At 53.3% G+C, this 25,441-nt stretch overlaps 8 protein-coding genes across 8 annotated transcripts; 3 read left to right on the top strand and 5 right to left on the bottom strand.

Annotated features, from left to right (window-relative positions):
* Positions 1-51: 51 nt before the first annotated feature.
* On the bottom strand, positions 52-955 carry JCM15063_004765 (uncharacterized protein; the record flags this gene model as incomplete). The annotated part of the gene is made up of 4 exons (XM_076677425.1): positions 52-349; positions 417-496; positions 562-836; positions 904-955. The coding sequence occupies 4 exons, from the start codon at positions 953-955 to the stop codon at positions 52-54; spliced, it is 705 nt and encodes a 234-aa protein (XP_076535511.1).
* An 830-nt stretch (positions 956-1,785) lies between these two features.
* Positions 1,786-3,734, top strand: JCM15063_004766 (uncharacterized protein; the record flags this gene model as incomplete). Its single annotated transcript, XM_076677426.1, has 11 exons — positions 1,786-1,939; positions 2,005-2,163; positions 2,229-2,254; positions 2,320-2,382; positions 2,446-2,564; positions 2,624-2,719; positions 2,790-2,897; positions 2,965-2,981; positions 3,045-3,118; positions 3,182-3,268; positions 3,330-3,734. The coding sequence occupies 11 exons, from the start codon at positions 1,786-1,788 to the stop codon at positions 3,732-3,734; spliced, it is 1,308 nt and encodes a 435-aa protein (XP_076535512.1).
* A 1,487-nt stretch (positions 3,735-5,221) lies between these two features.
* JCM15063_004767 (uncharacterized protein) lies at positions 5,222-6,356 on the bottom strand (the record flags this gene model as incomplete). The annotated part of the gene is made up of 3 exons (XM_076677427.1): positions 5,222-5,447; positions 5,526-5,622; positions 5,690-6,356. 3 exons carry the CDS (start codon positions 6,354-6,356, stop codon positions 5,222-5,224), a joined length of 990 nt encoding a protein of 329 aa, XP_076535513.1.
* Positions 6,357-6,542: 186 nt separating this feature from the next.
* JCM15063_004768 (ankyrin repeat domain-containing DHHC palmitoyltransferase family protein) lies at positions 6,543-9,219 on the bottom strand (the record flags this gene model as incomplete). The annotated part of the gene is made up of 5 exons (XM_076677428.1): positions 6,543-7,037; positions 7,118-7,347; positions 7,573-7,598; positions 7,672-7,933; positions 8,007-9,219. The coding sequence occupies 5 exons, from the start codon at positions 9,217-9,219 to the stop codon at positions 6,543-6,545; spliced, it is 2,226 nt and encodes a 741-aa protein (XP_076535514.1).
* A 611-nt stretch (positions 9,220-9,830) lies between these two features.
* Positions 9,831-13,531, top strand: RAD3 (TFIIH/NER complex ATP-dependent 5'-3' DNA helicase subunit RAD3; the record flags this gene model as incomplete). The annotated part of the gene is made up of 17 exons (XM_076677429.1): positions 9,831-10,013; positions 10,084-10,190; positions 10,266-10,467; positions 10,540-10,656; positions 10,780-10,903; positions 10,981-11,077; positions 11,142-11,299; positions 11,365-11,462; positions 11,528-11,622; positions 11,685-12,045; positions 12,125-12,310; positions 12,390-12,482; positions 12,548-12,667; positions 12,749-12,916; positions 13,010-13,030; positions 13,118-13,270; positions 13,349-13,531. The coding sequence occupies 17 exons, from the start codon at positions 9,831-9,833 to the stop codon at positions 13,529-13,531; spliced, it is 2,466 nt and encodes an 821-aa protein (XP_076535515.1).
* Positions 13,532-13,650: 119 nt separating this feature from the next.
* JCM15063_004770 (uncharacterized protein) lies at positions 13,651-18,482 on the bottom strand (the record flags this gene model as incomplete). The annotated part of the gene is made up of 8 exons (XM_076677430.1): positions 13,651-14,085; positions 14,147-14,251; positions 14,311-15,339; positions 15,402-15,531; positions 15,589-15,741; positions 15,803-16,208; positions 16,270-16,934; positions 16,990-18,482. The coding sequence occupies 8 exons, from the start codon at positions 18,480-18,482 to the stop codon at positions 13,651-13,653; spliced, it is 4,416 nt and encodes a 1,471-aa protein (XP_076535516.1).
* Positions 18,483-19,541: 1,059 nt separating this feature from the next.
* On the bottom strand, positions 19,542-22,046 carry JCM15063_004771 (uncharacterized protein; the record flags this gene model as incomplete). Its single annotated transcript, XM_076677431.1, has 8 exons — positions 19,542-20,086; positions 20,151-20,354; positions 20,421-20,431; positions 20,499-20,592; positions 20,652-20,734; positions 20,803-21,266; positions 21,327-21,500; positions 21,576-22,046. The coding sequence occupies 8 exons, from the start codon at positions 22,044-22,046 to the stop codon at positions 19,542-19,544; spliced, it is 2,046 nt and encodes a 681-aa protein (XP_076535517.1).
* Positions 22,047-22,611: 565 nt separating this feature from the next.
* Positions 22,612-25,345, top strand: JCM15063_004772 (uncharacterized protein; the record flags this gene model as incomplete). Its single annotated transcript, XM_076677432.1, has 11 exons — positions 22,612-23,258; positions 23,324-23,383; positions 23,450-23,460; positions 23,517-23,622; positions 23,681-23,961; positions 24,033-24,060; positions 24,125-24,552; positions 24,625-24,870; positions 24,945-25,041; positions 25,101-25,138; positions 25,209-25,345. 11 exons carry the CDS (start codon positions 22,612-22,614, stop codon positions 25,343-25,345), a joined length of 2,079 nt encoding a protein of 692 aa, XP_076535518.1.
* Between the last annotated feature and the right edge of the window lie 96 nt (positions 25,346-25,441).

Here is a 25,441-nt window from a genome sequence, read left to right on the forward strand (position 1 = left end):
TCAATCTACGTGAGATTGAGCCATAAAAGATAGTCTAGATCCTCTTGCTGTTCAAGCCATAATGGCAACGATTGCGGCGATACTTGCAGCGAGCCCGAGGTGCGCCTCGACTCCAATGGCAGCACTGGCGTTGTCACTCGAAGCGCTCGGTTTCGCGGTCGCCGAGTCCGATGACTTTGACGCTCCGTGCGCGACCGAGCTCTTGATCGACGAGATGGCCGAAGTGACCGATGCGCCAACGCCCGAAGACGGAGTCGTCTCGGTCCCGGTCGGAGGGGTAGCGAGGGCAGTGTCTGTGGCACCTTCGGCAAGACCCGTTACCTGAGCGGCCAGCGCTGACCAGGTAGGGCTGTAAAGATGCCTGTCGTCAGCATCGGCGTCCGATCATTTTTCGAAGGGGGCCAAAGGCGACGCACTCGTTTGCAATGTAAGACGAAATTTCAGGATTGGCATAGCCGCTCGAAAGAAGCGCCTGAGCTGCTTTCGAGGCTCCGGGCTGGGTCGGAGTAATGTCAGCACACGAAACCCGGTTAAGAGAGTGAAAACTTTATGGAGACTAACAGTATCGGTCATGGCTTGTGACATGATAGACTGGAGCGCTGCACCATTGGCGGCGGTGAACGATTGCACAGCGGCAGGGACTTCTGTCATTTGTCCACCAGCTCCAGGAACGCCAGTGGCACCAGCGGGCTCACCCGTCGCCCCCTCGACAGGCTCGACAGGCGTTGCCATACCCGTGGCCGGGTCTGCTGCCTCTGTGCCGGCGGCACTTTCAGCCGGAACGCCTTCGACAGGCGTACCAGCTACAGGAGCTTCGCCTTCGCCTGCCGCTTGAGCTGTCAATAGACAGCGGCCTGTGTAAGCGTAATCAAAATGAAGAGGACCGCGAAAAGATGCCCTTACCGTTAGCAAGGGCGGCAAGAGCCAAGACTGAGGTGATTGCAAGGAAGCGCATGTCAGTTCTTGTGGAGTCTGGGTGGGACCGGTGTGTTGAGAGAAAGAGAAAGAAAGAGAGGACCCAGACAGAGACGGGAAAACCAAGACCCAGCGGAACGAGCGTCGTCCGTCTCTTGCTGCGCGACGTTACTGCGAGACGTGACTGCGCGCCGAGTCTGCGCACGTCCCGCGTCCGCCTTGGGGGACAGGTCATAGCGTACCACGATACGTTCAGCGGACGTCTGCTGGTCAACATGACAAGCTCGAGTCGACCGTCCCGCAGGCTCTGCGTCTTTGACCGTTGAGCTGGACTCGATGCTGACGGATCACCTGCCCACAGGCCACTGCAGCACCTGCCTTCTTCTCCGGATTCTCCAAATGGGCTCGAGCTGTTCAACCGAAGATCAACGAGCAGCACCAGAGTTCGAAGACAGTATTGTACATGCGCTTATGCTACACCATCGGAGCATGGGCTAGAATCAAAGCGTTGAAACCTGACGACCAGTGAATGTTGGGTTGAGAAGGCGGACCACGGACCATTTTTATTTCGAGATTCCCCAGCTATCTCCGGCCTCTTACTCTGATACTGTACATGCTGTACAGTGTATTGTGTGTACGTCTGTTGAAAGGTTTCCGACAGCGGCGTCGGCAACGTTTGCACCGTTTGGATCCGATTTAATTTGCGCGCGCCGAAATGACTTGTCCGAAGCCCCTGTCTGAATATTTAGCAGAGTCGATCATCCTCGAAATGAAAAATCAAAAAAATCCTCGTCATTGGTTTATTCGCTTTTTCGAGGCTTGGTCCGATCCTCCTCCTCCTCGATACAAGCTACGGTCCCGACAACAAAGATGTCAGATCTACCAACGTATCACCCAGGCGCGAACAACCTCCAGACGAATGTCAAGGTACCGGAGCACCACAGGGGCGGCACTTACCTTCGCAAGCACTTGGGAGTCGGCGCTCACAAGGGAGATCGCAACGCTCAGCGATTGCTCAAGTCTCGTGCGCTCAAAGAACAACAATGTAACATGTCGAATTTTCTGGCTGATCTCGCAAATGTGGAACAGATGCAATCGCCATGTTGGGCGAGTTTGTCGGCACGACCTTGTTCTGCTTCTTCGCCTTTGCCGGAACGACCGTGGCATCGCTACCTGCGACCTCTGTAACAGATTCAGGCGCAACGGCGTCGGAGGGTGCCGTCCAGCCCTCTCCCAATACTTCGTCTCGTAAGTCGCATTTCGTTCTCATCCAACGGCTCTCAGGATGTCCCTCCTGACGTCTGCATCGACAGTGCTCTACGTCGCCCTGTCTTTCGGTGTAAGCTGTCGTCGCTCTGATAATGCGTTGGAGTGTTGCTGACTCAGTTCATGGACCTTTCTCAGTTCTCCCTGTCTGTCAACATCCAGATCTTTGCCGGTGTCTCTGGAGGAGTTTTCAACCCTGCTGTACGACTCCAACTTTCCGTGCTCGGTTCGAGGCTACTTGGCTTATCTTTAAAGGAAACGTAGATCTCGTTGGGTCTGGCACTCATCGGAGCTCATACGCCGGTTCGAGCGATTCTACTCACCATTTCTCAGATTCTCGGCTCGATCGCTGGTGCAGCTATCTGCTCGGGCTTACTACCAGGGTGAGCCGGACTCGTGCTTCCACTTCCGCGACCGGTCAGCTCACTACAGTGCTTCTCAGTCCCCTGAACGTTCGAACAACACTCGTAGCTGGCACTTCAGTCGTTCGAGGACTCTTCATCGAGATGTTCTTGACCATGATTCTCATGCTTACTGTGTGAGTCGGGTCGGATTGTTGAAGACTACAAATCGCTGACTTGGCCCCTACGTCCTACTCCGCCCGACAGCCTCGTGTTGACGGTTGAGAAGAGTGCGATCGGCGCCAAGAGTGCGGGAGCGAGTGCTGCCCCTATTTCTATCGGCCTTGCGCTCTTCCTCGCTGAACTCGTTGGCGTGTAAGTCACCAGGTTGTAGGTCGTGGTTAGCGCGCTGAACTGACATACCGCTTATTGTACTTTCCAGTTTCTATACTGGTGGCTGTAAGTCCCATTCAGGAGTTCAGCACCGGGTTCCGAGCGATACTGAGTTGCCTGTGCCTTCAGCTCTGAACCCAGCTCGTTCGATCGGCCCCGACGTGGTTATCGGACAGTTCGATACCTACCACTGGATCTACTGGGTACGATCTAACTCGGTCTTCGTTACACGCGGTCAACGCTGACGATCTTGGCGTTCTGAACAGCTTGGTCCCGCGTTGGGAGCCGGTGTAGCTGTTGCGTTCTGGAAGATTATTCAGTGGATTCACTTCGAGCTCGGTCCTCGTGCTGCCGTAAGAGTCTCTTACGAATAATTCAAGCAGTAACAGTACTGACAGGCTTGTCGAAATGTAGGGTACGCCCGATGCTTCCAAGATGCTTCTCGACGATCCGGGAGCAAACAACGCCGAAGGATCCGCTGAGAAGCAGGTGGGAGGAATCGGAAACGATGCACCCCTTCACCAACAGCCGAGTCACATGAGCGGAGTCCCAGGAGGAGGAGCACCCCTCAGTCCTCAGGCGTCAATCTCATCGGTCATCATCGAACAACCTCTCGACCGGGTCGGTCTACTTGAACAATCCAACATGCGAATCGAGAGTATGCTGGGGCAGATGATCCAGCTGCACAACATGGGTGGTGGATCGGCCCTCTCGACGGTGGGCTCGACTGCCGGAAGTACGCTCGCACATCGCAAGGTCTCCACCGAGCTGGCGGGTCAAGACCATCTTCACCCTACCACGTCTCGCGGCAGTCACTAGCACTGAACCCTTGAACCCTCTCGATAAGATGAGATCGGTCCCTGCCGCTTCTCACTCGATCCCCATTGTTTCCCGCCTCTCGATCATGTATCCTACACTCCCTGCTTAATTATCCTAATCACGCCTCTCGCACGGCATCAAGTTCTCGTTTGTACTCTTCAGACTCGTGTACAGGAAAAGAAAAAGTCAACTCGCAATTTCGGACGTGGTGAGCGCGAGCCTGTCCTGAGGCCTGAGGGGAATTCGCCTTACCATGGGGGTCAATGCGCGGGATTTCCCTCAGCTATGCTGTTTTCGTCTGTGCTTTCGTGCGCTCATTTGGCTCGCCCCGCGATCAATTCCGTAGTGCCCTCAGAGGCTGTGCGAGACCAGTAAAAACCGAGTCTATCTCTTTCGCCTCTTTCTCCGGCTTTCTACTTCCCTGCCACTGATTCTCGCCGGCTCCTTGGCCAGCTATCAATCTTGGAAAAAGCTACTTGACCTTCGTCCCTCCGCCAGCATGTCCATCGAGGATCGTTCGCGTAATCAATTTGCCCCTGCCCCAAGACCAGGGGCCTGGCGACACCCAGTTGTACTCGATACGATATGCTCGCTTTCGCAACTACGGACCAGAATTGCGGCTCGCTATCGTATAGGAGAATATCGGGACCTCTCAGACCACCTCGAGGATCTCATAGCAAACAAGCACGGTCCGTTCTCATTTCGTTCTCCCTCTTGCAGCTCTTCCACCATTTTTGACAGGAGTCACAGGCTACGTTAGTGAGTCGCATAGCTTAGAAAGTATGACTGTACTGCTCACAACATGTCGCTGTAGAGAAAGATCGCAACGATCAGATCGCATTGACCGTCAAGCGACTAGCTTATGTCTGGCTGAAGAAGCTCGAAAATGAGCTCGCACGAGAAGATCTAGTTCGTCACTTCCATCGAGCCTGTTGACGGTGAAAGTACTGATGGACTTTCGTACTGTCGACAGGATCCGGACCAGTTTCGACTTCGCGTTTTGCAAGTCGCAAACGATGAGCTGGGCCAATATCGGTCGTTGACGAGGGAGAAGGCTCGTCTTGAGCAAGTAGACAACGGTTGGTCTTCATTCGATGCGTGTCCGCTTGATAGGGTCTCACAACCTTTGTCAAAAACAGGTTTAGGGAAGATGCTGGGTGAGTCCCGCCCCCTGCACCGTTCCAAAACATTGACGAGACTGACGCCGGATCCTGTGTCTGCGAGGACAGAAGTGACGTCGATGCTGAGATTGTCCTTTCTCAAACTCGCGAAACTCGGCGAGAGGTTCGGACGCAAAGTTTCCTCCCTTCGGGCCCTCGTAGCCGAATGCACAGGTACTGTGTCCCTTTCGATCTCTCTCTTTGGAAGGAAAAAGACCAACTATCGTGCTGCGCCCTCTAGGCGAATACGGTTTCCCTCTCACCCACAAGTCGTAGCTATCGAGGTGTCGCCGATGTGTAGAATTTTTTCCTCTTATCATTGTTAATTCAATTCGCTTCTACTCCGGCTTCCCTGCCGTCGATATCCATTGCTCCGCCCTGTGGGTTCACCGGCTCTGATTCGTTCACGGCGTCGGTCTTGCTCTTCTTCCTACGCCGCCGTTTGCGTTTGCTTCCCGCTGGCGTGGGGTTCTCGTCCATTGCAGTAGCTCCCTCTGTTTCCGCCGGTCGCTTGCCGGCTCGCTTCTTCGGTAATGGCGGAGGCGGCTGGTGCCTGATTGTCCGGGCGCACGTGCGAGCTAGAGTCAGCTCACAGAAAACGTTCGTTCAAGGCTACGACTGTTAGACCTACGTGAACTGGGCGTCTTGATCGAGTTGAGGTTCGGGCCGTGTACTCAAGACGATCACCAAACATGGCGAGTGTTTCATTCGAGGCCTGTTCCAACTTGCTATTCATCAGCACATGGTCGAGATCCAGGAAAAAAGATGGTGAAATGGACTTTTTCTGTTTCCCACTCTTGCCTGTCAACCACTGCATCTGTACGAGCTCTTGACGTTCTCGTTCAAGCTCGGGATCTTGTTCGACTTGTCGAGGAATGCCTACGATGCCCAACGTTTCAAACGTCGTCAAGAGTGAATACTGATGCAACCCTTGTCGAGTTTCCCGATCTTGTCCCGCTTGATCTTCCACCGCTTTCCCTTTACCCTTGTTGGAAGGATCGTTCGTGTCGTTGATGATGAGCGTCGATGGGACGGATTGTAGGACGAGTTGATATTCGCGCTTGATCACTTCAACAACCGAGACCAGCTTTGGGATCGCCAGAGTCCCTTGCAAAGCGCCCTTTGATTTGGTCTCTCCATGCGTTGCTGTCGGAACAGGATCAGGTCGAGTGAAGGAAGTGGAAGGGAAGCAGTGCAGGACGATCGGTACATCTGGCTCATCCTGTGGCAGTAACCCCTCGCATGTTTCAGCCTTGTGATTCCAGATCACTGAGGTCTCGAGAAGGAGGGAACAGCTGACGCGTAGGGCCGTGAGAGAGAACTTGATGAGACTGTTCATCTTCTTGTCGGTTCGTACGCGTATCGAGACATGACGCGCTCGTACTTCAGTCGGAAGCAGCTGTAGTAGTTCTGGAGGAGACTTGAGCCGCACTGGCACTGCAGTCGGCGGTTCAAGTGACATTTGTTGTCAAAGGCGAGATGTCAATTCAAGTTGAATGATCCCAAATCGCGTTGGCCTCTGACCACGCCTGAAAGTTTCTCATCGCTTCTGCCGCTTCTCTACTTGATTTAATTAGAGCCTTTGTTAAAAAAAAGGGCAAGTGCAGGTTTGCGAGCAAAAATTCGGTGAAAGTGTACAACAAAGAAACTAAACTTCCTCCATAGCGACTCGCTCGTATTCGGCTCGACTTGTATCCTTCCTGCCTTCCCTCAAAGGTAATCTCTTTGCAAACCCTCCAACAGGGATTTCGAAATTTGGATCGTTCCACTTGATCCCCAATTGTCCACCTCGTTGCCAGAAATCCAAACAGTTGGTTTTGCACCCCAAATCGAACGGGTTCTCTTGTTGTTGTTGCTGTTGCGAACCTCTTTGAGAATGCGAGTGTGAATGAGCTGCTCGAGCCGTTGCTCCAAATCGATCGAGTCCCAAGAGTTTCAACAAGAACCCAAACGCTCCTGAAGGTCTTGAAGAAGTTCTCGTTGGTGCGTGACTCAACGAAGTCGGATCGTTCAAAGTACTGTCGGCATCTCCTGCAGTACCTTGAGAATTGAGAGTATGGTCGAGGTTCGCCACGGCGGCAGATTGTCTCGCAGCTTCGAATTTCGCAACCGCTCCTTGTTGATGAGGAGCCGAGATGCCAGGCTGTAAGGTGTTTTTTTTGTCATTGAACTTGTCGTCAGGGACTATTTCGTGAGAGAGGGTATGATTTTGTGTTGTTTCACCTTGCCTCCCATGTATCCGTATCGACCCAAATTGCTGACTTCGAGCGTCGTGACTTGTTTCGAGATTTGCCATATTTGCACTCCGAGCAAGATGACGGTCCACGTCAACTGCAACGCAGCCCACACCGTGATCGCGAGGGCGAACGTGTCGAATTCGATCGCTTGGCACAACGGAGTTGGCACGAACGAACACGAAGCATCGATAGGTAGTGAAGGCGATAGTGCAAAATCTGCGACACCCGTATGTCATCCCGAAGCGTCAGTGTTGATCTACAGCACCGAGAAAGAAGGAGACTTGCAGCCTATCGAAAGTCGAATGAAGAGCAAGACGCCGATCACGAGGGAAGACAAGAACAACAAGAATTGGCGATGATTGTCGACACCAACTAGATAGAAGGAGCTTTCATCAGCCTTGAATCAAGAGAGGGAAAAGAACCATGCCGGAAGGGGCTCACTGTCGTTCCAGACCCAGGGGCAGTAACTGCAGTAGTACTCGAATCAGCGAATCACCACTTTCTCTGGGGCTGTCACGACAAAAGGAACCCCGACTCAACTGGTCAAACCTGCCAACGCATTGACCCGTCGCATAACTGTGTTTCGACCTCAACGGCCTCTTGACGAGACACGTCAAACAAAAGTTCATCCCGTTAAAGTTGCCCTGTTCGACCAAGCCTTCTATCACGTCTTTCAATTCAACGTCGTTCGCGGATGGTGACACTCGACCAGGGTTGAGCGTGATTGCTCGATAGAAATTGTAGGCGCAGGTCGAAATGGACGTTGCAAACAGGAAATTGGTCGTGCCGTAATTTGGAACGTCTGCATGTCCGGCCTCGGAACCTATCAGTTCGTCACGGACAACACGTGAGAGAGAGAACGCCGCGCAACTCACGCAAGTATCGCGTGATCCAAACCCATGCAACCCACACGAGACTCGCAACGATGATTGCGCACAAGTAGTTGCTCTTTGTGATTCGGTCCGATTGATTCGGGTTCTTGATCCCGAGCAACACTTTCGTGACAGTGTAGTGCAGGCCGTACGCTTCGAGTGCAAACACGATCCATCCAATCCACGGGTTGGGAGCGAGCTGAAACGTTTTCGCCATGACGGCCATGCCGACGAACGGTACGGCAAAGATGACCCATTGAGTGTGTCGAGGATCTTTGAAGGGCAAGTCTTCCGGTTTGCCAAACTCGTCGAGGCGACACTCTTGCAACGCGCGTTTGTAACTGCCAAAGTTTTTTAATTCGATCGCCATATCGCGGGGGGTTTTCCCAAGCTGATCGCGGTCGTCGAGTCGAGCCCCAGCTTGGATGATACGTTTGATGCATGCCGAGTTGCCCTTTGTGACGGCCCAGTGCAACGGGGTGAGCCCGGCATGGTCTGGACGGGATGGCGATGCACCGGCTTTGAGCAACAGTTCAACCGAGATGGCATCTCCTTGATAGCACGCCCATGCGAGGGAAGTGTGTCCCTGTTGATCGGGAGTGTCGACCGAGATGGGCTGTATCGTGAACAGGAGGTACGCGAGGAGGTATGCCGAAGACGAGTGCGTCGCGAGGTGCAGGCAGTTGAACGACTGTGAATCGGTCCAAGTTGGGTCGGACGAGTGTTTGAGCAAGAGGTGAACGATCGCGAGGTGACCGTTGCGTGCTGCCCACATGAGGGCCGTACCGGACAGCTCGCCGCCGCGTTGGTCGACTTGAGCGCCGAGGTCGAGCAAACGCTTGACAAAGTACAAGTGGCCATTGATCGCGGCCCAATGTAGCGCAGTGATCCCTTGCGCATCAGTCAGGTTGACGTCGAGCTCTGGTGGGACCGAAGGCCGGTCGTGTGGCCGTGGAGACGAGGATGAAGACGCAGACGCAGCGGGCGGGAATCGGTCGAGAAAGGCGAGGTCGTTGACTTGGGCGGCATGGTGCAGCGGCAATAGCTCGACTGGCGGCAACGGCGCGTGCTCGGAGATGGGAGATCGTGGTGAGCGAGGGGACGACGGCGCGAGAGGAGGCGGTGAACTCGAGGACCCGACCGAACTCGGAGGCGCTGCCGGCGATGCGCTCGTCGTCGCAGCTGTTTTGTGTGGTATCGTCAACGGAGCTGCCATCGCGAGACTCGGCTCCGGAGGTAGAGGCGACGGCGTGGAAAGGAGCAACAAGCTGGTCATCAGCGCGCGCGACTACTCATCATCCATCTCCCTGTTTCGCAGCACTCTCGACTCGGACATCACTACGACAATCACAAGCACGGCGACCACCTCGGTTCACCCCGAGACTCGCCTGTTCTCTGGTATCGTCCACTCGAGGTAGGTTCTTCGATCAACTTGTCCGACTCGGCTCTCTCGACGCAAGCACAGCCGTTCTGCAGGATACGCACATCTGCAATCCATCCCACGAGATGTACTCAGTCGCGCAAGAATGGCCGATCGTATCGTCAACCGCTGCCTGCGGCTCTTGCTTTGAACTCCTTCCGCGTGCGGATCCCATACCTGTGGACCAGTCTCGGTCACCTGTGTAACGAATGTCGACTTGCAAGGCAAACCCAGGCCAGCAGTCGATCGAAAACCCCCCATGCTCCTTTAGCACCCGTCCTAGCACATCCTGCACATCCCTTTACGCGGCTGCAAGGCTCATTTGCTGACCGTCTGCTTTTGACACAGACTGGATTCGATTGGCTCCAAGCTACTAGCACCTACAACGGTGATCAGAGACGGCCAGAATGAGGTTCTTCATCGACTCGATGGAGTTCATCTTCCCGTACGACAAAATGTACCCGGAGCAGTACGCCTACGTATGTGACCTGAAACGATCGCTGGACGCCAAGGGACATTGCGTCCTCGAGATGCCTTCCGGCACGGGCAAGACCGTCAGCCTCCTCAGTCTCATTATCGCGTACCAATTCGTACGTCGCCGTACCCTCTCGCTACCCTCCCACGCCGTTGTACTCACCACGTAGCCGGCTATCAATGTAGCATGAAAGGAAAGAAGGCAGGCCCGAGCGCAAGTTGATCTATTGCTCGCGAACGGTCCCCGAGATTGAGAAAGCGCTCGCCGAATTGAAACGGCTGATGGAATACCGGTAACGCCGCGACATCTCTCCTTTTTCTCTTTCCTGCTCGATCGCAGACGAAACTGATGCCAATCTTTGATTCAGGCGGGACGTGTACGGGATTGATGATGGAGACTTTCTCGGCATCGGTCTCTCTTCTCGCAAAAACCTGTGCATTCACCCTCAAGTTCGACACGAGAAGAAGGGCAAAGCCGTTGACGCTCGCTGTCGAGACATGACCAACTCGGTTGCAAAGGAGAAATGGACTCAGGACCCCACAAGCGTCGAATTGTGCAGTTTCCACGAGGCGAGTTCTCCCTTTCTTTTGTCCCAGCCGATGTTCTTCTCGCGAGAACTGATCTTGTAATTTGTATTGCAGAACTTGGGAGAGCTTGATCAGGATCACCTGATTCCGTATGGGGTACACACGATCGACGACATCAAACGTTACGGGCAAGAACATGGCATCTGTCCATACTTTGCGATCCGGCGAATGGTCAGTCCAACACAACTCCTCTTCACGCAATTCTACGGCCTTTGATCGAGTCTTGAGATTCTGGCTCTGGATGGGAGGAAACAAGTCGAGCTGATAGAGAACATCCAATGATGTTCGCGACAGTTTATGCATGCTTCGGTCATCATCTACTCGTTCCACTACCTGTTGGACCCCAAAGTCGCTGAGCAAGTGTCGAGGCACATGTCGAAAGACTCGATTGTCGTGTTTGACGAAGCCCACAACATTGGTGAATCTTTCCCGGTCTCATTCTTTCAGTTTGTAATTCACTCAAGACTGATGTTTGGAAAACGAGTTTTTTTAAAGACAATGTTTGTATCGAATCGTTATCGATCGATCTCACGAGACCCATGTTGGATACTGCTGCGCGATCTATCGACACCTTGTCGGCCAAGATTGAAGAGTAAGTCGAATTGCGCGAGGTACCATTTTCGAGTACTGACGACATGTCGGCGAATCCTCTGCAGAATCAAAGCTACTGATTCCGAGAGGTTGGAAGACGAGTACCGAAAGTTGGTCGAAGGCTTGCAGGGAGGTGCAAGTGGCGGAGGAGAGGCAGATGACGAGGAAGGATATGGAGCGCAGAGGAGCGGGATCGAGGATGAGGATTTCATGGCCAATCCAGGTGCGACATGCTTTCTCTTCGCTCGACTAGTACTATGCTGAGAGCACTTGTGCCCCGCGAACTAGTTCTGCCGGCCGAATTGTTGGCTGAGGCGATCCCGGGAAACATTCGAAGGGCAGAACACTTTACGGCGTTCCTATCGCGATTCGTCGAGTACCTCAAGGTGAGCACATCCCCCCGAGTCCAGCTTGGAGCAGAAATGACTGGAAAAATCATTTCACTTTGCAGACTAGGATGAGGGTATTGCACGTCGTTGCCGAGACTCCCTTGTCGTTCTTGCAGCATCTCAAGGACATTACGTTTATTGATCGTAAACCCCTCAAGTCAGTCTCTGACCCACTTCCGTCCTTTTCTCTTCATAGAGATTCACCTCTTTTGAAACCAGGTTTTGCGCTGAACGTCTCTCTTCGCTCGTTCGAACATTACAACTTACCCGAATCGACGAATATTCTGCACTGCAAAAGGTGGCGGCATTCGCGACTCTCGTCTCGACCTATCACGAAGGGTTCCGACTCTTGCTCGAACCGTTCGAGACCGACAATGCGACCGTACCGAACCCCGTATTTCACCTCGTATGTCTCGACGCGAGTTTGGCCATCAAACCCGTGTTCGAACGATTCTCGAGCGTCGTGATCACGAGTGGAACGCTCAGTCCTTTGGACATGTACCCGAGGATGCTCGGGTTTGACGCGACCGTGCTCGAGTCGTATGTCATGACCCTTACGCGAGATTGTTTCCTGCCCCTTGTTAGTCGGCCCCCTTGTTCCGCTTCTCCTTCGAACATCAGTATTGCTGATCTGAGGACGACGCACGAACTTGGAACAGGTCGTCACGCGAGGTTCAGATCAAGTCGAGATCTCATCAAGGTTCGAAGTCCGAAACGATCCGGCAGTCGTTCGGAATTTTGGAACTTTGCTCGTCGAGTACTGCAAAGCCGTTCCAGATGGAGTCGTTGCCTTCTTCCCGAGTTATCTGTACATGGAAAGTATCGTCAGTGCTTGGAACGAAATGGTGCGTTATTCCCCCGTTTCTCTCGCGCGACAATTTACGAACAGTCTGTCTGACCCCCTTCGTGCTTTCCTCCTTGTAGGGTATCCTGAATGAAGTGTTGAAGCACAAGCTCATCTTTATTGAAACTCCCGATGCGATCGAAACTTCTGCAGCATTGGAGAACTATCGTCGGGTGAGTTCTTCATGCCTTTCTCCCCATGAGCTGATTCGTTGTGCTCATTGTTGGCCATGTTTCAGGCTTGTGACAACGGTCGAGGAGCGTGTCTGTTGTCCGTCGCTCGTGGCAAAGTATCAGAAGGAATCGATTTCGATCACAATTACGGCCGAGCAGTCATCATGTTTGGAATCCCTTACCAGGTAAACCAAATGCTCGAATCATTTATCTCAACGGCCAAGCTTGCCCTTATGCTGACAACGGTTTTCTTACATTGGCTACAGTATACGGAATCTCGAATCTTGAAAGCTCGACTCGAATTCTTGAGAGACACGTACCGGATTCGCGAGAACGATTTCTTGACGTTCGACGCGATGAGGCATGCTGCCCAGTGTGTCGGACGCGTCTTGCGAGGAAAGACTGATTATGGGTTGATGATCTTTGCTGACAAAGTAAAACCAAATCACTCCTCCATTTGTCAATCAGCGAAATCAGGAAAATGCGGAACTGACAATTTTTCCCTCGTCTTTTGTCTTGACTTGCAGCGTTTCGCGAAGCAAGACAAGGTTCGTATCGATATCATCCATTGACAAAGAAGCAGTATTATTTCGGTCGTGACTGACTCGAATTATGGCCTCGCATGGTGAAAACAGCGAAACAAGTTGCCGAAATGGATCGGCCAGTACATCAAGGAATCCGACACGAATCTCGCTACCGATGTCGCGATCGCTCACTCGAAAAGGTTCCTTCGAATGATGGCTCAGCCATTCGAACAGAGTAGCAAAAGTCTGTGGGGTGTCGAAGAGGTAAAAAGCTCCTCATAATTTCTGATCGCTATCCTTTTTTCTCGATTTGCTGACTGCTAACACGATCATTGTCCCAAGATTGAGGAGAAGCAACGAGGGATCGATCCTGATCAAAACGAAGAAGGAGAAGACCACGAAGAACAATTCCCGCCACCAGAAGCAGAGTTCGATGGCGCGTTCAACAAATTCGACGAAGATGCACTCGCTGCGATGGATGTCGACATGGGCTTGCCAACACCCCCTCCGATCATTGCACACTGAGGAAAGGATAGGAAACGTGTGAATAGCTTGATCTCGAAAAAAATGTTGTAATAATGACGCGAAATCTGAAAAGTGCCACCTCGACGAGCACGATTCATGAAGATAGGTCAAACAGACTGCTAATGCTTGTATTTTGACGATTCCCATCCATCTCGGCCAGGCCGCAAGTCGAGTAAAATTTCCTCTTCTCCTCGACTCTTGTCGTCGGTTTCGTTCAAAGTCCAACCCAACCACCTCTTGACACCTCTCCGAGCCCTGTTCACAAGGAAGTGCCGTGTGGCTTCCCAGCGAGTTCCAGCCGCAAAAGGTGGACGAGCCTTCTCGAACGCCTGTTCAAACAGGAACGCCCGTCGCGCCCGAATGTATCGGTCTTCTTCATCGGTGCCATCTCCCGTCCCAGCTGTAATCTTCGAAAAATTGTTCGACTCGAAAGTTCGGTCAGGCTGGATTTTCTGAGCAAGCGAAGAATAATGGATCGTCGTAGTTGGATCGGATGCGAGGTGGATCGCAACGGAGTCGGCCGACGACGATAGGGCGATGCCGTCCAGCACGAACTGGTTATCTCATGTCAGTTCGGCCGTCGTAGACCAAAGATATTATACTTTTGCGACTTACATAGATCTTGTTTAGAAAGCCCGAAGAAAAGTAGGCCCGGCCTTTTGTCGCGAAACCCCGGTCGTTGAGAAAACTCTCGAGTTGAGGCCGAGACATCGGTCGATACTGTGAATTCGAGAGTTAGGCAATGAGCGGTCGAGAAGCCCAATCGGATCGCAACTTACGCAAACAGAGGATCGGTAATGCGGAGAGAAATCGTGCGGTCTGGTATGGAAAACCGTATTCCTTCGGTAGAGATCGTCAAAGACGACGAACCACCAGCCTCGTATCTTGCTGCTGGTGACGATTTCCATCCTTTCCCTGAGTGATGTGAAAGAGGTTGCATGGTTCGTGATCAGGCGCTTGACGCTGATGTTCTTCTCCATCTCGTCGAGTCGCAAGGCAATCTGGTCAAGTCCGTTTCCAGTTTCGGCGAAAATTTCGAGCAGAAATTCGTAAGAGAGGGTTTGGCGCTTCCATTCGGCCTCCCGAGAGAACCAGCGGCGATGTCGATGCAGTGATTCCTCGATCAGCGGTAATCTTTGATCAATCAGCTGACGATTGTCGCGAAGGAGGATAGCTAATGACCTCGTCAATGAGAAATCGGCGAGAATCCCGCACTGGCTGCCTGGTAGCGTGAGCTCGAGGTTCGTGCGAGGTTTTCCACTGCGGTCAAATCCGACTCCGTCCCGCCACTCGAGGGAAATTTCGAATCCGCTCGAACAGTTGTACCCTTGCCAGACGAACGACGAGTTGCGGGCGATCTTGACAGTCGCGATTGCGTAGGTGATCTGCTGTTCAAAGTCGAAGCCTCTATCGAGATTGACAGACTTGGTTTCTATGCGCGGGGCGTGGACGATTTGGCCTTCGAGTGCTCTGAGCGCGAGTCGCACCATTCGAGCAGAGTAGACTTCAGGAGTATCTTGCTGACGAATGAGGTCTTCGAGACTTTCGGATGAGGTGAGGTAGAGAGGCGCCGAGGGATCCTGGTCGTAGCGGAAGACGGCGACGAAAGGGAAGGGGGCAATATCGAGGCGACCGAAGAAAGTGGTGACCAGTGGAGAAACTTGTAGATCCGAGCGATAGTAAACGTCAGGTCCGGCGATCCGGTCCTGCAAGTCTTGACGGAGCTCAGCGAGACGCGGATCCTTTTTGCAAAGTCTTTCGGACAAGATCCCGTCGGAATATGCGTCAAGACCGATTTCGCGCAGGATCTAGTCAGGGGAAAGACCAGATAAGCGTCCAGCCATGGACGAGCAGCAGAATCTGTACTTGCCTTCAAGTTCTCCGCATGCCGTTCTCCGACCGCTCCTTGGAAATTGAGCAAACATGGTGGCAGGTAGGCATCTTGCGCGTATACGAGCTTGTTGTTCCGATTCATCGCATATTCCGGAGCCGTTAGAAACCTTGGAACACAAGGAAAGTTAGCACAGCTTCACGGGTCGAAAACGTAAGCAACTGACAGTGTCGAAAATGTCTCTTGCCAAATTCTCCGTGTGATGTGCTTGCTCAGGTCAAGTCTTGGGGAAAAGATATCGATGGAAAAGTCGAGTCTTCTCTGAGCGCGTTTTACGACGCGCTTGCAGACTTGCGTGCCGATCAGGGTAAAATAGATGCTGTGGATACCTGTAAACTTTTGCGCTATCGTATAAGTGCGACATGGTGGTGAAGGCTTACTTGAAAGAGTACGAGAAAGCGTTGACGATGACGATGGCAGAGCCTTCAAAGAAGCTGCTGCCTGGTACGCTCAGCGCGACTAGCAAGCCACAAAGTGCGATGCAAACATAACTCAGTCGACTAATCCGATCGCTTCGATTGCTGATCTCGTCGAGCTGAGGGCGAGAATACACATCGAGCAAGAAGAAGACCATCATGAAGGCGAACAGCGCCCCTTGGCGAATGATATCGAGCCTCCTTTCGTTGAAGCCTTTGAAGACGCAGTTGTCGGGGGAGATAAGGACGACGATCAGACAGTTTGCAAGTTTGACTGCCATATATATGGACCTGAACGCGGCCCATTCTCGTCTGTATTCTCGGTACAAGAAGGAGAATGGTGAAGGATCTTTGTCAAGCAGCCGCTCATCTGTGGGAAACAATACGTGTTAGCTTGCTGTACCGGTTGTAGACAGGATCGGCAGACTCACATTCGCCCTTGCGGTCCCTGCGTAATTCCCCCAGTTCTGTCCATCTATCGACCGATGGCTTTGCGTTCTGGACGACGCGATACATTCTGCTCGGAAACCAGCAGGCGAGGAGTCCAAGGCCGAACAGCGCGACGGGAACGATCCAGATTGCAGAGTTGAAACCGTCTCGATTCGCTGGCACAGTCGTGAAGCATCGATCGTGACGAGGGTCTGATCCACCGAGCTCTGAAGGCCAGTATCCCCGCTCCCAGAACAGCGCAGAGAGAGCCAATTTCGACAGTGGTAGGTAGATGGTCGTCAAGAAGAAGACGACGGTGATCTTCCATCCGTTGCGATCGCGAAATTTGATGCGCTGAACCTGCAGGTCTTGCCGATCATACCCTTCACCGATATCGACTTGACCCTGCTGACCGTACGCGCCTTTCCAACCTCCCGTGAAGCGATAGAATTCGTAGAGCGCGAGAAAGGCGAGCACCGTCATTATACCGAGGAAGAGGTAAGCTTGTCCAAAAGCAGAGGCAAAGTCGAGCGAGATCGCTGAAGGAATCGTGATGAAGATGGTACGGAAGGCGGAGGTCTCGATTACTGCGCTTGGTATCGATGGACTGGTCACTGTCAAGACCGAGAGCGAGGGTGATGCGGATGTAACGAGCAAGGTAATCATCCTGCTTTCCGTTGTCTATTAGCTCTGATCACTGATTTTGCGGTATCTGGGCTCACTGCAGCAGATCGCGCAACCCCTCAATCGTCGTCAGTCGGATACCAGCGGCACTGCCGAAAATGTTGAGAATCCCGTCCGTCGCGATTTGAAGCAGCGCATTCCGAGCAATGAAGGAAGGCGGCTTGCGGATGTTTGACTTGAGATCGGAAAGTGTCACGTTTCGCGGCAGTCGGTGGAATGGAGGAAAGATGAGTGAGCGCAAGTACTGTTCGCGATTCGAACCAGTTGGTAAAGCTTCCGAGCTGATCAAGCCCTCCAGATCGTCGCGACTTCTTGATCTTTCAACGCGACGATGAATGAGCCTCTTCCACCAGCTCGGTTGTTCACCTCGCACCCAAGCGTACCAGCTTTCGCGTTCTTCCTCACATCCAAATTGACTGCATGGAACCTTGCTCCAATCCGTCTCGTGCGCATCGTCCTCCTTTCTCGAGTCGGATTGCAGCGGAATGGGCGCCGAGAAGCGTGGAGGATCACCGAGCGTATCGAGAATGAGGTCGAGATTGGGCAGACGGAGCGGGGCAGCATCCCGAGCGAATATTTCGTGGGCAGGGTAGGTATGATGCTCAAGCGTGCTCATTGCGCGGAAGCTCGTCGCGTCAGGGCAGCTCTTTCCGAAATCATCGGCCGTGATCGATCCTAGCCGCGTAGATGAACAAAGGCGAGAACCTTCGGAAGGCTGGATCGAGACGGGAAGCTCGACAGCGGTTGCCTCAGAGTCTGCAGTGGAGAGTGCCGCGGACGAGATAGTGCCGAATTGGCTGTCTGCAGGGCTGGTTGATGACTTAGTTGAGGGGCTCGACTGTGCAGAAAAGCGCTCGTTGCCGCTGAGGGACTTTGGATCAATTGCGATGGTATGAGCGCTGGCCTCGGCGACGCGTCGTAGAATAGAGATATGCGGCTTTCTGCTCGAGGACGAAGCCGTGACAGAAGCTGGAACTGATACAGGCTGGGCCGTTTGGGTTTTTTGCGCGGCAAATCTATCGACGGGCTGCTGTAGCTGACGCTCGCGATGAAGGAATCGGGCCGCAGGGGAAGGGGCTACGAGTGAATTTTGATTCGCAGGTAAAGCGAAAGCCTCGGATTGAACTTTCAGCCGAGGAGACCAGTCCATCTCCTCCAAGGTGCCTTCCTCATACTCGAGAGTCTTGTGTGAAGTCTTGCGCTGCTTCGTCGAGGTCGAGGAGTGTGCTGCAGTTCCGGCGTCGTCGGTTGAAAAGCGTTGCACGCTCAGCTTGATTTTGCCTGTCGAAAGTCTGGACCAGCTCGCGGCCGACGGTGGTACTCGAGGGATAGAGCGAGCTTTGATGGTGGGAGTGATAGGGGACACAGCCTCGTGCGAGGTGGGCTGTTCGAAGCGGGAAACAAGCTCAGAAATTCGGTTCGATGGTGAGCGTTTGATCCTGAAGTCTGTTTCTCGCTGCGGTAAGCCATCGGGATCGATCGCTGAGTGTGATGAAGTTCTGTGCGGGCTGTCTCGGCCGTGTAGCTGCATCGGGCTGCAGACCAGAGTCGGGAATTTTCCCGATGGTCGCCCCTCCCGGCCGTACGTCTCCAAGCTACAAAGATCCGGTTGTCCAGTTCACGCTGTCTACGAAGAGTCAGTACGACTTCGAAATCGCCCATAAGAGATGTTTGGTTTGTCACGTGCAACTGCACAGCCCCCAGCTGGTGGATCATCTGATCGATGACTTGGTCTATCCCCTCAGACTTGCCGAGCGCTTGAAAACCACATCTACACAGCGCTGCTGCTGTACCCTGTAGCGCTTGCTTGACCTGGCCCCTCGCACGCTCCTCCACCGCATCCTTGTGCGTGCGATACCCGAAGCAGGCTCGGAAACCGACTCACGCGCTGGTCGTAGTGATCCTGGAGAGCGGCCACCTGCACGAGGTCGTGTCTGGAAGTCGACCCAAGAACGGAACAAAGAGAGCCCATGCATTCCCGACGAGGAGCTAGCGTAGATAATGAGAGTAATACTTCGGTACAGAAGTACTTACTTCTACATTTAAATGACCTCAAGGCCGGGTTCAAACTAAATCGTCGCGCGGGCCAAATCTCGCGGCCACCGCTCAGTCGGGCACAGGCTCAACCTCGTCGGGATGTCACGTACTCGACCGAATTTGAGACGGGTCGACTCCGCCTTAAGCTTTCTTCACGGTTATTACCAATTTCACCGACCGCTTCGCCTGGTCGTGACCATGTTGCTACTTCGACGCAGTCAGGCGCATGCTCAGTTGAGCGAAGGGGGAAGAGATTTCGCTTGCGCGGCGGTAATTACTCAAAAACACCCCTTGTGCGGTCGTTGGTAGACTTGCCACTGTTGAATACCTGCTCCGAGTGACGCCAATACGCCTCATAGCGGTGAGCTCGATGTCGTGCGCGGTAGACAGGAAGGATCTGGCTATCATATTGAAGAAGCAATCAAACAAAAAAAGCGATACGACAACATTGCACCAGCATTTCCAGAGGCAGTCTATATAAACGGTTCCACACGGGAGGATAATGGGTCATGGAAAAGCCAGGGATTCTAGTCCGGGACGGGGAAAGATTTCGTCAGAAACCTGCAGCGTTGAGGTGTCCTCCTTCCGTGAAAAATGCCTCTTCGAAATCACGAAGTCTCGGATCATCGTTCCACTGCACAATCTCGGTCAAGTCTTCACCACATAATCGTGTCTCGAATGCGTCGTTTGCGGCGCAGTAACAGACGTCGACGTCTTTCGCCAATTCCTCCAACGTTCGGTTCTCGGGGTTCTCCATGTGTTTCGCGACTGCGAGTTTCGCTTCCTCGATTTGTTCGCCCGTTCGAGGATCTTCGTAGTGGTAGTCGATACACAGGGCGGACCAAGCGCCTCCGTGGAACCCGGCTCGAATCCCTTTTTCCATGACCGCTCGCCGGCGAGTACGGTATCCTGCTCGACCGGGAGGCACTGCTCCAAGCGCGATACCGTCGTCCGAGGGGTTCGCAAGCATGTCACAATCGACGTCGTCGTCGGTGAGCGGATCTTCCTTTTCTAGTTGCGCAGAGGTGTCGTAGCGATCTCGAATCGTCAAGGTCGAGGCTTGAGTTCTCAGTTGTCGAGATCGTCCCCATGCAAAGCCTATGACGATACAACGATTAATCTGCCTGCGCAAAAAGGACACGAATTGAAGAGACAGTCGTACCTTTGTAGACACCTGAAGGAATCTGTTTCATCAAGTTGGCGTGGACAAACAGCGGTTTGCCGAGGTGATCGTGTTGCAACATAGTCGTACCACAGAATCCTGTCATCGTGTTTGATGGCAGCGCACCCACCGAAACGTAGCGACCAGGTACCGCCCATCGCTTGCGCAACGCGAGGAACGCGAACCTGAACATGTCCTTGTCGCCTATTTTCACGAGCACAGATATTAGAACAGCATTTTGATCCTTTGATCATACTCGGATACCCGTACCATCAGAGAAGCTGAGACAGCAAGAAGGGATGATCAGTCATGCTTGCAACGATCAAAGTTTCTGCGACAGCGACTCACTTGAACCAGTACTTGAATCTCGAAGAGTCCATCATCCAGTCAGCCAATAGCAGAGCATCGAGATGTTGCTTCTTATCAACGAGGATTTGTCCAGCTGCAAGGAAGAGGTGATTGAGCTCATGGCGACGAGAGCGAGAAACTTTGATTGCGCACCTTCTTGTTCCCACTCGTCCCGACAAGGTACACCAAGGATAGCCCAGATAGCATTGTCTGCCGAGGTTCTCCAGTAGTCAGGCCTAGAGATCGATAAGAGACAGGAGTGTGAGCCGATGTCTGCCAGAGTCCCCCGGGCGAGCGAACGTACCAGAACATGACCCCTAATCGCTTGTACGCCTTGCCTTCCCAGAGCCCTGTAGGTTTGCCCCAGATTTCTTCGCCATTGGCTTTCGTCCATGGTGTATCAGTCCTGTTCTCCTTGCGAGCGAGTTCCATGACCTCCTTGGGGATGGGCGTATCGCGAGGGGACAAGCTCGCCGTGGGAAGGTTATCCGAGTCGAGGTACAGCACTTCCCGGAACGAGCTGTCGACGATTGCGCGGGCTTTGAGGTGAAAGTTTTTCGTCCGGCTTCGATCTCGTGTGGCAGATTCTACTGTGCGAAGTGTTGCGTTCAAGTACTGGAGCTCTTGACGAACTTGATCGTTAGGAGTCTCGCCTGGAAACGAGAAGATTTCGGAAGGAAGCGGCGAATGCAGGTGACGATGTAGCAGCTTGAGCGTGGTCAGTACGCGCGAGAACGTATCAGCGTTGCCGGCTGTGAACACGAGACCCTGTGCATGTCAAATATCAGTCCTGTACATGAAGCTCGACGACGTGACCAAGCGTCGCACCCTGCCCTCGCCATATCGCTCGAGTGCCCCTTCTCGTTCCTTCTCTCTGATAAAATCTGCCATCTCTTTCCGCATGCCCAGAATCTTCTTGCTGCTCATGGACGCCCAGATCAAATGACTCTTGTCGATCATTTGTCCGTTCTGGTTCGGTCGGATTCTCGATTCGGGACATGTCTGCAGATGAGGGATCCGATTGTCAGTCCTCCCTCTTTCGAATCCCCGAGTCAGGAGGAAGTACTATCTGCTTACTTCAAGATTCTTTGCAACCCACTCTCCTGCCTCGATTTCGACGAGCGTGTTTTCCCACTCTTTAAGCCGGTCAGAGGTCGTTGCGTTTGTCGGCAATGGTTTCGTCGACCGTTCCCATCTTTCCCGCATCTCGCTCTCGGTGTATTCTCTGTACCTCGGATTCGAGTTAGTCGGAGTTTTCGTCGTTGTGGCCGAATTCGGCACGTGCGCCTGCAGACTTTCGAGTTCGAGAGCAGTACCATCTTCAAGGACACGGTAATTCGTCTGGGTGCTCGATACGAAGGCGTAGCTTGCCAATCCGAGGAGGACAAGAGGGAGCAGGAGCTTCTTCGGTGGGATCCAGCCTGGTCGTGCAGGAGTATTGGCGTTGTACGATTTGAGAGCAGGTGAAGAAGGGAACGAAACAGGGGTCGAAGAGGAAGAGGACGAGGCGGATCCGGCAGTGAATGGTAGAAGAGGTTTGTACGACATTGTGCGGGATGATCGTGGAATAGGCAGACGAGAACTGCGAGGACGAACAGCTAGGAGAAGGACGTCGGACGGTCGTCGTCGGTGTGGGGTCGACCTAGGGCTGCGCAAAGCCGCGGACGTGCGACAGAAGCGGACAGTGCAGCTGCGTGATGACTGTCACTGTCCAGCAACTTGTGTCGAGAGATGCTGCCCGTTCGGAGCTGAACAGGCACCAGGGAACGGCGGCTTAAAGGCTAGAACTTGAAACGGAAGAATTAGAGATGATCGACACATGCTGCGGATTCATCAGTCTCCGCGGACTTTGTCGAGATCTGACTTGCCGTGCATTGCAAGCGTTGACTACCACATTTTCTTGCTGAGCTATCTACTCAAAAGTGACTCTTTACGGACGAACATTGTCTCAGTCATTCCGGGATGAATCACCACGTACAGTTGAAGCAGCCGAGTTCGACGCAGTTCTGGAGCTCACTCACCGCCTCGCGCTTACGAACCCGGATGCCTTCGCGATAGCCAATACAGACCTCGACATAGCACAGCTCGGAGCAATCGCAACCTCAAGTCCACGATGCGGCTCTTCTCGTCGCTTCGACCTTCGACGTCCAGCTCTCGCTCGATCTCCGATTCAGACGAAGCTACAATTCCGTTGACCTCGCTAGACCCAGATGCATCTTTTGAGAGCGCTCCAACGAGTGGCAGGCGCGCGAAATCGCGAACTTCGACCACTTCGAGCTCCACTTGCTCTCGTGCAGCGTTCCCTCTCCGACGCATCTTGCTCTTGGCTGTCATTGTCGTCGCGACGTACAAACTGGCAACCTACGCGTACTATGCAGACTACGCAGACCGACTCCGGGGCAAGATGCGTGACAAGCTCGATGCGTACAAGGACAGTTACGCCGCGTGGAGAGGGTACGGCAGGCTCGGCGAAGCCTGGGAGATGATCCCAATTTCTCCTGTAGTCGATGTACTCGGGAGAAAGTACAGGAGTGCGGTCGAGCGCGAAGGGCAGGACAAGTTTCAGAGCTGGAAAGGGTTGCCATACGCCCAACCCCCTACGGGCGAGCGACGGTTCAGGACTGCACTGCCACTCGAACAGACTGAGGAGCGGGAGAAGGTCATGAGTGAATGGGACGTGGGATGTCTGAGACCGAAACCGAGGGAAGATGGCCAGGACGGGCCGAAGGATAAGTTCGATGGCCACGAGGATTGCCTCAAGTCGGTCTGGTTCCTCCAATCCCCATGCATTTCAAGCGCAAACCTGACTATCTCTTCGTGCCAAGGTTGAATGTATTCTCGCCTCTCGAAAGGGCAAACACGACGCTACTGCCGGTCTTGTTCTGGTGCGTCTCTCTCTCTCCTGGCTGAACGCTCACATCTGCTGACAAGCACCTTGATCGTATGTACAGGATCCATGGAGGTACGTACTACCTGTAGACTGTGTCGCAATCTGTCCTGACACGTTAGAGCAATCAGGCGGTTTCGTTGGTGGATCTTCGAATGAAGCCAAGTATCATGCGCGTGACCTGATGCAACTCGCAATTGACGAACTGGATGAACCATTTGTCTTTGTCTCGATCAAGTCAGTTTTCTCGCTCCCTTGTATTCCTTTCTGTCTAAAGCTGAACCCGAGGAAATAGTTACCGGTTGGGAGCTTTGGGTTTCACGTCCTCACCTCCACCTCCGGGACCTGAACCGACTCCACCTCACATCCCTGTTCAAGCTCCAACCGATCTAGATCTCAACGTCGGATTGAAGGATCAGATCATTGCGCTGCAATGGGTGCAACAACACATTTCCCAGTTTGGCGGGGATCGCAAAAAGGTGACACTCGTCGGACACAGTGCAGGTGCTATGAGTGTTGGACTGCACATGCTGTACACGGGCACGAGGGATGGTAACGAAGAATTGTTCAGAGGTGGTAAGCTGCACCTGTCACGAAGACCCAGGAAGCCACTTCAGCTGACCAAGTCTTCTATCTCTGCGTTCCAGCATTCATGCTCTCTGGAGCCCCAACTTCGTGAGTTGTCTGTCCTAGCCCCGATGTTCGAAAGAAGCAGTGCTTATCGTCTTCAACCTGACAGTTTCCCGGTCCCGTGGCCGCACGATGCGTCAGCTCGAACTCTTCACCCTTTGCCAGGTCCAGCTCGCTGTCCGTCACCTGTACAGCGCGTTCGAGGACCTCCAGACAACACGGAACTCCTCGCATGTCTGCGGAAATTGTCGGTCCCGGATCTCTACCAAGCGACCCGAGTCTTGACGGACGATACGCCTGTCAATGCCTGGTTCCCATACTATCCGGTGTTGGAAGGTGAATGGGGTAGCGGTCCGACCGGAGTGGACGGCAAGAGAGGAGGCGGAGGGTGGTTGGACGTTCGACCAAGTGAGAGGATCACGAGAGGCGAATACACGAGGATCCCGGTCGTGTTGGGCAGCGTTACGGATGAAGCGACTCGATTCGTTCATGAGGGGATCAAAGAAGGCGAACAAGAGTTCCTTGACGTGATCCGGGGTGAGCTTGACCCCTTTCACTCTCATATCTGAAGGTGAAAGAGCCTACAGCTGAAAATGCTGGTGCGATCAGATGTATTCGAGTTCACGTATGGTGCGATTGAAGACTTGCTCGAACCCATTCTGAGCTATTACCCTTCACCCCCTTCAACTTCGGCCGCGACTTCCAACTTTCAACGCATCTCTTCATTCCTCGGGGATATCCTGTTCCAAGCACCCCGTCGACACTTCCTTCGGGAGACTCCGAAAGATTTTGGAGAACCAAGTTGGGCGTTCTCGTTCGAAGAACCAAGAAAGGGCGCGAGTGAACGACTCGGTAGTCAGTCGCGCTCTCGTCACCTTCCGTCTCTCCTGGGTTGACAAACTGACTCGACGTTGACGATACTACTGTAGATCAACATGGTGCCGATCTGCCGAGCTGGTTCAATCACCCCGAAGAGGACGACGAGCCAATGGTACGACTCTCGCAAGACATGGCTTCGTATCTCATGTACGTCACATTCTCCTGTTAACCCGCTATACAGAGCTACAAACGGAATGGCCTTGCAGAAACTTTGTGACTCGCTTGGACCCGAACGGACCAGGTCGTAAGTGGATTATCTGGATCCGTATGAACCGGTATGAATCCGATTGATCTGACACAATTTCATTGTACAGTACATCATTGGCCACAGTATACTATGGATCGATTGACCCTGCAGCTTCGGCGAGGGAACGTGACGGTGAAAGGAGACAACGACCGGTTGGAAGCGATGCGATTTTTGAACATCAACAATCCTGTCTTTGCAAGATGATCAGCAATTAGATCTCCTGAAATCCGTTAGGAAATAGCAAATTTGGAAGACAGAGGGAGAGAGAGCTCTGGAACGAGTGCTAGCGACTTGGCAAAC

The sequence above is a fragment of the Sporobolomyces koalae genome (assembly GCF_050403365.1).
Source record: "Sporobolomyces koalae JCM15063 DNA, S_koalae_JCM15063T_v1_ctg8, whole genome shotgun sequence".
Taxonomy (NCBI): Eukaryota; Fungi; Basidiomycota; class Microbotryomycetes; order Sporidiobolales; family Sporidiobolaceae; genus Sporobolomyces; species Sporobolomyces koalae.